The sequence below is a fragment of the Elephas maximus genome, chromosome 18, assembly GCF_024166365.1.
Source record: "Elephas maximus indicus isolate mEleMax1 chromosome 18, mEleMax1 primary haplotype, whole genome shotgun sequence".
Taxonomy (NCBI): Eukaryota; Metazoa; Chordata; class Mammalia; order Proboscidea; family Elephantidae; genus Elephas; species Elephas maximus.
Genome location: NC_064836.1, coordinates 72,602,272 through 72,613,850, shown reverse-complemented (window position 1 = coordinate 72,613,850; position 11,579 = coordinate 72,602,272). Strand labels below are relative to the sequence as shown.

Here is an 11,579-nt window from a genome sequence, read left to right as displayed (position 1 = left end):
ACCAGTCTTCTTTAAATATGTGCAGTTTACTGTAGGTCAATTATAGCTCAAGAAAGATTTTCTTTAAGTTTTTCATGATTCCCTGCTCTAACCAATCTTTTGATTAACCAACCAACTACAGGTCCTAATGTGTTCAACAAGGAAGTGTCTACTCTTGTTACTCACTGTCTTCACAGCGTCTAACAATGTTATCTATGCTCTTTGAGGAATGATATCTGCTCTTCTCTACCAGCAAATTCCACTGAGGATCCAGGAAATAATGAATCTATACTGAATAAGGAAACCCTGGTGGCACAGTAGTTAAGTGCTTTGGCTGCTAACCAAAAGGTCGGCAGTTTGAATCCACCAGGCGCTCCTTGGAAACCCGATGGGGCAGTTCTACTCTGCCTTATAGGGTTGCTATGAGTCAGAATTGACTCGATGGCAATGGGTTTGGGTATACTGAATAAAACTAAATTAGCATTCCTTTCACTTCATGTTCATTTTCATAAGGGTAGGACTGTTTGTTTGTGACTTCAATTATATTACACTAATACTCAGGACCTTACTTAGCAGAGTTCTAGTTGCAACTTGTTCTGAATTTTATTCATCCATGAATTACAAACACAGTGAATAAGAACCATCACCAGCAGTCACTATAATACAGATAATTTACTCAAACAAATGTACAAACCTTTTATTTAAAATTAGAGACACAAATACAAATTAAATAAGTATAATACAAAATATTAAGCCTTCATAAAACAGACCAAACCACTTTGTATCATCTAAAATCTAAAAGCAGTCCACAATCAAATTATTTTTAAACTCTTATTGTCAATATTAAAATTATTACAAAACACTCAAAGAAATTAAAATTAACAAAGCCACTACAGTGATTCCTGCTATCTGCTAAATCCAGTAATTAAAATTTAGTATTTTTTTATTCATATACAAATAAAAAGCACCTCATTTTTAGAAGATAATTATTTTCTCCCCAAGGCTGTGCAGACTGCTTTACTTGACTTTTCATTTTAATACGGCACAATGGGTTTGATCAGTGAAAGCAATCTCATTTAAAATGTTTAGAAAGTTCTTTACAGACCCTTTCTGCTTCACTTCAGGAATGAGGGGGTCATGTAAGTTAAAACATTACAATATAATAAATATTATTTAATAAAGTACATGCCAAAATAAAAATATACAGTACCTTATCCTTTTCATTATGAATGGAAAACCGATCAGACTCATCCTATATTTTCCCTTTTTACTGTGTATTAATTCTTCTGAAAACGGGGTTTTATATATTATTGTTATAAACCCAATTCTAAGAATTTGTGCAACAACAAAAGAAAAGTACCAAGGGAAATAGTATAGTATGTTATGCCTGTATTCTTCCTGAAATATTTATAAAAAGTGGAACTACACTTGTCTTAAGTAGATAACAGGAAAATACACTATCATAGTGTTTATGTATTTAATACAATCCAAAACAAATAAGAAAACCCACACACAAGAATGGCACCCACATTACTCAAGAATAAAGTTATTTGCATATATACAATCAATTGTGCAGATAAATGACCATTTTCCTAAAACATGCACATTATGTGGCCTTTTATAACTACACTTATAAAGCCAGACTAAACTGTGTACGTGTCAGCGGTCATGATTAAAGCTTTCAGCACCCCGGGGAGTTAAAACTTCAGCATCTGTTCTTCTGTAAAACTGTGGATGAAACAATTAAACTCAACATTTCACTAGAGAATTTTATACTTATTGGTAACCTGTCATACTCCTGTCATCAAATAAATGAACTCTTAGATGCAGTTATTTGTTTCCAAAAATTTAATTTCTACTATATTGTTCTTTAAAAAAAAAAAAAACACATTTTAATCAAATCACATTTCTTAGAGAAAACTCACTCAGGGATCCCAAGGAATGAGTTATCTTCTACAAGCAACTCTATGGTAGGGTTCTAGTTCTCTTAGAACTTTTTTTTCTCTTTCCAAGAGAATGAAAAATGTACAGAATCCTCTACTGAATCACTAAATAGAGAGATTAATGAAAAGGGTATAATAAAATTTTCAAACACAATACCATTTAAGTTTTTACGGTTTACTTACTACTACCGAGCTGTAACCTTAGACAAATCACTTAACTTCTCTGTTCCTTAGTTTTATCTTTAAAAAGATTAGAATTATAATCTCTAAGGTTCCTTCCAGCTCTTACATGGTATGATTCTGTGCTTCTACAGAAATTCCTGTTGATATATTGAATTTTTCATAAATGAAGAGAATTGATGTGAACTAAAATAGCACAGCTGAACGAAACCTCTCATGTTAGAAAAAAATACAACTGTGTTCAAAGCTCAACCTCCCAAAATGACCACACCCATTCCCTCTTAAGCCAGACCAATAAACAGCCCATAGTTACCAGAGCTGAGGTATATAAATCACTTTTAAACTATACTGTAAAACCCATCAAAATGTATTAAATCTATGCCACAGAATTCCTACATTCTAATTTACATTATTTTTATTCTATCTGCATTCAAGATAATCTGTACAGTTAAGGGGCATGGGCTGCTTAATATTCTTGTACTTAAAAAGTAACAAAAAAACAGATGAGCATAAAATTAATAATTCTGTCAATTTTTTATAAAAGTATTCTGAATACTATTAATGGGCTAAAAGGAAATCCTGCTGATAAATTCTAATGTTCCAACAAATTTAGTTGTGTTTCACCATTTCTTGGAAAAAAAAAGACAGGAGAGGACGTTAGCACACACCTACGCAGGTAATACTGAACCGGGACATTTCCGCAGCTTTTATGAAAAGTTAATGTACCATGAAGTAGCACTTTGGTACGAGTGCAGTGCAAGTTGGTTTTTCTTTGTCTAAGTATGGGCAGCAAATGAGGCACTTAACTGTAAAATAGAAAAATAGGGCATTTCTAAGAAGAAATTCCAAATCATTCATAAAAGATAACTAGATTATTCAAAAAGTAAAAAATTCAATTTTTATTTAACGTGCATTCACTGTTACACATGCTTTACCAGGGAAAACAGTTTGAAGATAAGACTGCTGTTTGGGTTATAAGATAACAGAAAACATTTCCTCTGCAACAGAGTCTGGATTTCTGAGAATGAAATCCAAGTCTTCTCAACCTGAGTGCTACATATTTATAAATCCAGGAAAAGATATTTTAACAGACTTGGAGAAACATTTCTAACTATCAACAAAGTATAACATGTGATCCCTGATTTTATTCTTGAAGGATCAGAAGTTTTCATTTTATATAACTTCAACGAAGGGGACCTAGTGACAGTAACAGAATAATGAGTAGATATTTAGCACCCAAATTTAGAGAACACTGAAGTATTGCCATAATTGTAAATAATTGTATGTTCGTGGATTGGGGAAAATCAGATATATGTTGTTCAATGGTATCAGAACTTTCTCAAAGATTAAAATACCAAGTTTCCAAAAATTACCCTTCATTTCCAAATGCACCTATTACATTCAAGCACAATCTTATAATTTCTTCCCAACGTTACAGATATATACTCTCGTCAACAAGTAAAGAAATAAGTGAGGTTTATTTTTTTCTTAACCACCACTAAACTGTATTCCAATTGTGGCACTTTTTCAGCACTTTAGATATAAAATAGTTTTTTGTTTTTTTTTTTAAAGGCATTCATGTTCTATCACTAGTATTACTTTGAATGCTCTTCCCTACGGAGGCAGAGGTCAAAAGCGAAATAAACGGCCACAAACCTTCTGCTGAAATACATGAGCAAACATAAGCAGGAACAGAGAACATGAACATGCATTAATTTCTGGAAATATATTGGCACATATATTGCTTATCTGTAGGGTAAAAAAAAAAAAAAAAAAGCACTACATGAAAAAATAATGTTCGCCATGACAATAGTCCAAGTAGATGGAGCCTAGCATTTGCTTTCCTCACAGCTAAGAGAAACGTTCTTATGTGGTCTAAGTAAACCTGATTTTAACATGGGTGGAACACTTTACTTCATATGTTAAAACTGATACATGACATTAACTAAAGCCTTCCAGGAAACAAATTAATAATCTCCACTGAGAAATTTTATAACCTTACCTTTTCTTCCTAAATTTGCTCAAAAGGATTTCCTTACTCTAAAGGGAGGAAAAAGGCTTAAAAAACATGTTCTTACTCCAACAAGACTGGACACTTAAAATAATTCACCATTCTCATATTTGTCATTGTATTTGTCTTAACAATTACATTCCTTAATACATAATTGATTTCCTCCTATACAGAAGAATCAAAACTCTCTTATTTATATCTTGAAGATAAAATTTCCTATTTTCTTTAAGATATTATAGTTTAATAATTTTTGAAAGGGAATAATCTGAGTACATAGAAGAAATCAGAACATCATTGATGCAATTCAGTTGTTATGAAATGAAGTGCACACCGCTCTCAATGTAATTATCGTTTGGTATGTTACAGTTAAGTAAAAGGCTAGCAAAATCAAAATGAAGACTCAGCTCATTATGTAGAATCTGGAAAATATGAGACAAGAACACAGGCCCTATATAAACAGTGACAAAAATGGGGGGAGTACTCCCCTCCAAAAAAAAAACAAAAATGAAGCAGACAACTGAAAACATTTTTAAGTGGATTTCTGCTTCCCAAGCAACCAGACACCCTACACAGTGACACCAACGTGCAATACCTGAAATGCAGACTCACACCCTGACTGCTGTCCTGGAACTTCGGCATTTAACTTATGATTCTCTGGTGTCTGGCTGACTTCAGCTTGCGGAGGAGACAGGCCATGAGTCTCATCTACAGAAGCACTGTCAGACAAGACATCTGATTTTTCCAGGGAACAAGCTACGTGAAGCTTACTATCTCCTATTCCTTCATCAAAATTTGTCCTCTCAGCAGCATCTTCCAGCTGTTGAACTGAAGTTAAATACTGTTCAAGCAGACTATTATCCTGCTCATTGTTTGAGCTTTCCTTACTCCGTTCACCATTTTCTTCACTAACATCCCCTAAATCTGACTCTCTGCCATATCTGACTGTGTCAATGGAATTCCCCACTACAGAACTTTCACTGCCTTCTGCGGAACTTTTTCCACATTCCAGAGAATCCTGTAAACAATGAATCTGTTCTGTAAGGGAGGAATGAAAACCAGAGTCTGGAAATTCTGGCAAGGACTTCTCTTGAGGAACCCCATCGGGAGCGATGAGCCAGTCTGAATTTCGATCAGAAGAGGGCTCCCGACTTTGAGTGAACAACGGAGGCTCAGGTGGCACCAGAGTGCTTGATTTAAGAACACCAGCGTGCCAGGAGCCCAGGCGCTGGTCCATGGTCTGTTGCCAAGCTTGTAGAGACCTTACCTATAAATCAGAGGGTACAGTTTTATTATAAAATAAAAAGCACGCCTCTTTGACAACTGCCCTTTGAACTTTTTTTCCAGTAGTCTTGAAGTTGGTAAATGGCAGAACCAGAGTTAGAAACTGCCTAACTGCAAAGCCTTTGCCCTTTCCGTGGCACCGCCAGCCTCAGCCAGGCTGGTGTAAGTGGTGCATGTTTTTGGTTACAAAAGGCCCTCACCAGGAGAGTGGGGATGGTCCAAAGCAATTATCTTGCTTCTACAGGAAAGGCAATCCACAGCACAACAGCACACATCGGGCTGACCAAAGGGCCGGTAATGTACTCAATATCCACTGAGGCCTGTTCGGTAAGACAGCATAGCGGCCACTGACACGAGTAGATCCTCTAAAATAACAGCACCATTTTAGAAGTCACACAGGGATAAGAGTATTTAAACACTATCTAACAATACAGTATATGCAGTTCTCTGAAATACCTAAAAATATTCAATCTCTTGATAATATGACCTTTACTTTTTTGGAAACCCTGGTGACGTGGTGGTTAAGTGCTAACTAAAAGGTCGGCGGTTCGAATCCACCAGGTGCTCCTTGGAAACTCTATGGGGCACTTCTACTCTGTCCTGTAGGGTTGCTATGAGTCGAAATCGACTTGACAGCAATGGGTTTTACTTTTTTTAATATTCTTAAAATTTCAAAAGTAAGATACACTTACTGTAAAAACTGCAAGCAAAAAAGCAATATATAAAATTTTTCGACCATCCTCCAAGGTAATCACTGATAGCAGTTTGATATACATCCTCTCAGACTTTTTTCTATGTATTTTCAAATACACAGGGTTTTTTTTAAACGTAAGTGGAACCCTGATATAGTTCTGCAACTTGCTGTTTTTCACTAAGCAATATTACTTTGGAGACTTTTCCATGTCAGTCCAAACATTTACCTTATTCTTTTGAACTGCCACACACTATTTCATCCGGAGCCCTGGAGGCACAGTAGTTAAGACATCAGGCTGCCAGCCAAAAAGGTCAGCGGGTCGAATCCACCAGGCGCTCCTTGGAAATCCTATTGGGCAGTTCTGCTCTGCCCCATAGGGTCGCTATGAGTCAGAATTGACTCAAGAGGAATGGATTTGGGTTTTTCTGGTATACTATTCCACAGTATTATTATTCTATAATCATTCCCTTACTGTTGGTAATTACAAAACCTTAAAAATAATAATTAGTTTTTAGTTTTGTGGGTCAAATCCTATCATAAAACTGTATTCTATAAAAATATTTCCAGGAAATTATTGTCAAAAAGTCTTTGATGTAATAAAATACCAGCAAAATCAATCATCTGAACTGTCCCCTAAGTGTGCTATTGCAAGACTCAAACTCTCTCTCCCAAGCAGTCATGCATTTTTAAAACATGCATACTACAGCCATCAAATACTGTCTGTCGTCATTCATCCAAATATTTCCAAATAGTGTTTTAACAAGATAAGACCAGACAAGAAGAAAGAAGAAGCTACATAAAATTTCAAATTAGGTTTTTTATATATATATTGGAAAGATGTTATTACAACATCTCTCAATTTAACTGCTTCCCTTCAGCTTTACATTACTTTATCTTCCTTCTCAAAATTATGAAAATATTTTCCTCCAGATTAAATAAAATGTAGCAAAATTCACTGTCCAACTCCAGAGTTAGTAAAAAAGTAAATAAGCCATATCCTTCACCTTGAGGAGGGTGTTTAATACCCCTGACTACTCTCTGAATATCTCAATAAATTTACAATTTTTCTTTGTTCACATATTAGGGAAACCAGAAGTAGGGGGTTTACCTGGTTCCAAAGGAATCTGACAGCCTCTTCTTGCACAAATTTTTTAATACGTTCCTCGTCTCTTTCTTTTCTCAATCTACAATAATTCAAAATACATTACTGACACAGGGAAGGGGGCTTTGGTGTGCACCTCCCGTTACAACTACTAAACACGTGCAGTGGGAAGAGGTTAATATTCTAACAGTCCTCTCCACTTTTAGAAGATGTAAGCTGAAACTTTAGTTTTAAACTAGGACTCAAGTAGAAGCCAAATGAGATGTGGCTGAAGTTCAGATTATACTAATTCTACAAAGTATTGTCAGTGATAATAAAATATGAAATGGCTCTTTATCAGGCTCCAACCTCCCAGCCCCAACACAAAGGAGACAGGAGCTGCAGAAACCAATAGCTACTCAAATCCTCGAAAACCCTCAGTTTAGCACAGGCAGTCCTCAACTCACGACGTATTCCTGTTATAACGAACCACATTTATGACCATCTGTTTTTTTGTTTTTTTACACCTTATCTTTAGTAGTATGTACTAAACGCAATGTTACGGCGTGTACTTTGTTGATGTCATCGTATCTGTAAATTTATATGTAATGTTTCCAAACTCCAAAGACAAATAAAGATCAGATTTATAAAGATACTGAATAAAAGGCAATAATAATGAAAACTAAAAAGGAAAAAAAATGAGGTATTCGACTTACGTCAGAACTGACTTAAGACACAGCCATCAGAAGGACCCCCTTCGTGAGTCAGGGACCACCTGTACTGAGGATCACAGCTCGAACCACCTTCTTCTAAGAGACTAACAGGGTTAACGTCATCAAACTTCAGACCCCCATTTGCCCCCGGCCCCTGTCATTTTGCTGTCATTACAGACTTCCTCACCCATCACTCCCCCTCATTCATTAAAGCTTTAGCTATGGGTTCACTGCCACCTCCTCCATATTTGCGCTATCAGGAGCTCAGGCTCCCCAGTTACACATTATCTCCCAGACTGTCATCATGACTCTGCTCTGAAGCTCTGACCCAATTCTATACTTTTTTTGGCCCTCACACCCTTCTCTTGTACCATCTAAAATGAGTTGCAGTGGAATCGATTCTGACTCATGGCAAACCCATGAATAGAGCTGTGATCTGCAGGGTTTTCAACAGCTGACTTTTCAGAAGTAGAATGCCAAGTCTTTTTTCCAAGGCACCTCTGGGTAGACTTGAACCTCCAACCTTTTGGCTAGCAGCCAAGCGCATTAACCGTTTGCACCACCTAGGGGCTCCTTGTGCCATCCACAACTCCTGAATTGTAATCAGCAAACTCCCTTGTATCCTCAACATCTTCTCTGAACTTTTCCTTTACCGAGCCAGACCCTCCTCTAAGGGCACCACGATCAACCAACCCATTGCCACTGAGTGAATTCCGACTCATAGTGACCCTATACAGCAGAGTAGAACTGCCCCATAGGATTTCCAAAGAGCGCCTGGTAGATTTGAACTGCCAACCATTTGATTGGCAGCCATAGCTCTTAACCACTACACCACCAGGGTTTCCAAGTGCACCACAGCCATCTCAACTGGCGGCCATTTTTTCTCTTATACATCAGATTCCTTCTCACCACTGTTTTCAAATGATTCTTTACCTTCCTCCTTCAAGAATACCCTACAAGACAGTTCTACTCTGTCACTCGGGGCTGCTGTAAGTCAGAACCAACTCAATGGCACCTAACAACAACAACCTCACACTTCTCCTCTTAAGCCTTCCATGTCCTTATCTCTCTCCTCATTCTCAAGTCTCAGCCATGATATCTACTTTAATGAAAACAATGGGGCATCAGACTGGACTTCCCCATCCTCCCACGTTGCCCACACCTGCTCCTGCCTCAGGCTACTCCCTCTACTTGTGCACTGGATCTCCTCTCTCCCCTTCTGGAGAGCTTCAATTCTGTCCTTCTCTCCTCTTTCCTTTGCAGCATGTTTTTCCCTGTCTACTAAATCATTCTCATCAGCACACAGACATGCCCCGGCATCTCCCATCTTTTAAAAAGAACTTTCCTTGACTCCACATCCTCCCCCAGCAACCACTCTACTCTCTTCTCCTCCTCACAGCAACACTTCCCCAAAAAAAGCCACTACACTCACTCTACGGAGCCCTGGTGGTACAGTGGTTAAGAGCTTGGCTGCTAACCAAAAGGTCAGCAGTTCGAATCCACCAGCCACTCCTTGGAAACCCTATGGGGCAGTTCTACTCTGTCCTATTAGGGTTGCTCTGAATCGGAATCAACTTGACCGCAACGGGTTTGGTTTTGGTTTGGATACTCATTCTTTAAGCTCTTCCTCTCCCATTCACCAGACAGCCCTTCCTAAACTGGCCTTCCCCCCAGTTTGAAACAACTCTGCTGGGAGAAGACAACTGGAAGCTTGTGCCTGGTCTCTCCTGGACTCTGTCCTGCGTGCATTTTTCTTTGCTTATTTTCATCTGTTTCCTTTCACTGTAATAAACCATAACCATGAGCATAATGCCTTTTCTCAGCTCTGTGAGTCCTAGCAAATCACTGAGCCTGAGAGTAGTGTTGAGGACCCCAACACAGTCACCAATCATCTCTAGCAGCTAAATCTAAAAGACCCTTCTCTCCTCATCCTATGGCACCTCCCATCTCTCCTGGAACACTTCCTCTGTTGGAGTTGGGACGCACGTTCTCCTAGTTTTCCCCCCACTCTGACTGCTCCTTCTCAGTCTCTTTTGCTGCTTCCTCCTCTTCCACCTGGTAATAAACATTCCTTGTTGAGGTATTAATATTCAAAATAAATTTATGACATCCTAATTTTCCTGGCAGTGAGTACAGCATGTGAGCCATGGAATTAGGGAATAATTCCTACCATGGCCCCAGGATTTTAGCTCCTTTGAATCCCTACTTCCTTTAACTCTTATGTCACCTACTATGTTCTAGTTAGATTCTCTCACCTTCCCATTTTTATACTTTTTCAGTTTCCCTACATTTTCCATGATTAGAAATATAGATGCCCATAAAGCTCTTCCATAATGCTCACATTCCTTCATTCCACATCTATTGCTATACTGCATCTATGCACCAGTCTCTGTGCCAGGGATAGGGGACGCATATCACAGTCTCTGCCTTCAAGATGTTCCTGGTCTATTATAGGAGGCAAACAAGTAAGCCAACAGTAGCAACACAGTGTGAAAATTATTCTGACCACACCAGAAACAACTCCATGTGCTGAATCAAGAATCTGACCCGCAAACCAATGGTACTTCAGCAGGACTTTTGACCTACCTCCTTATTTCATCAGTTAAGCAGACAATGTGTTCCTGCATTCTGCGTAGCCGAATTTCGTACCGCACATCTTTGGCTTGAGGGTTGTAGTTTCTGGCATAATAGCCCCGCCAACAGGCCTGAAGCTTGGTGGCTGCTTCATTCAATTTCTGAAGGGCAACTTTATCTTGCCCCAGAGCAACAGATCTTTGGGTTGAAATCCTATAGGGCTGTTTCTCTAAAGCTGTTTGAGACATGGTTTCTCCACCATGTGGGTGAGTATGGAAGACACTGTGTCCGACTGACTCAGGAAAAGATGTAAGACTATGGTTATCGTTCTTCAAGACAGCACTGGTTATCATTGGCTCGGGACAAGGCAACAGCCCAGCTTTCTCATTTATCTCTGCACTGATTTCGCTTTGCATTATTTTAACAGAATTCTCATTTGCAGCCCAGGAAGCTTTTTCCTCCTCCTTATCCAAGTCCTGGTTTTCCAGCCCTTTCACAGATTCATCTGCAACACCATCATATTCTAGGTCCAAGTTAATACCCTGGAGCCTCAGCTCAACTGTAGGTGATACTGGAGATAATCCTGATGCAACTGGCATAAAAGTAGACTCTGAAGAGAGAAGGCTACAGTTTAACTTGTCCTCATCTGTCTGTATGTCTTCTAGGTGCAGATCATTTCGAGAATATCTTGTAGTGTGTACAGAGGCTGCAAAGTTATTCTTAACAGCATATAATTGATCATCTTTATTGCTTATTCCAACCCAAGAATTGACTTGGGTGATGGGTTCTAGAAGGATTAATAAAGAGTATCATTTACATCACTAAATATTTATAGAGTCCTTTTTAGTCATATTCTTTTAATTAAATCTAATAAAATGCCTTAATGATTTCCTCTACTATGCCTAAAACACCAAACATTCTTTAAGAAAATGAATTCTCACACTAATCTAAGAATAACCAAAGCACCAGGTCTGCATAAAAGGCAGCAGAGCTATAAATGCTCCAAGATAATAGAAATAAAAGTTATATTTATCCACATATACCTACGTAGATATAGATTTGTGTGTGTGTATACAAATTAGACTCAAATGATTACCTATATTAACAACTAATAAAAAAATTA

At 38.1% G+C, this 11,579-nt stretch overlaps 1 protein-coding gene across 1 annotated transcript in view; it reads right to left on the bottom strand.

Annotated features, from left to right (window-relative positions):
• Positions 1-803: 803 nt before the first annotated feature.
• Positions 804-11,579, bottom strand: part of CEP97 (centrosomal protein 97) — a 30,371-nt gene continuing 19,595 nt past the window's right edge. The window contains exons 9-11 of the mRNA XM_049858071.1: positions 10,469-11,243; positions 7,197-7,272; positions 804-5,377 (exon numbers count right to left, since the gene is read on the bottom strand). Of these exons, the coding sequence (XP_049714028.1) occupies positions 4,679-5,377; positions 7,197-7,272; positions 10,469-11,243 (1,550 nt within the window). The 3' untranslated portion in view covers positions 804-4,678. The remainder of the gene's footprint in view (positions 5,378-7,196; positions 7,273-10,468; positions 11,244-11,579) is intronic.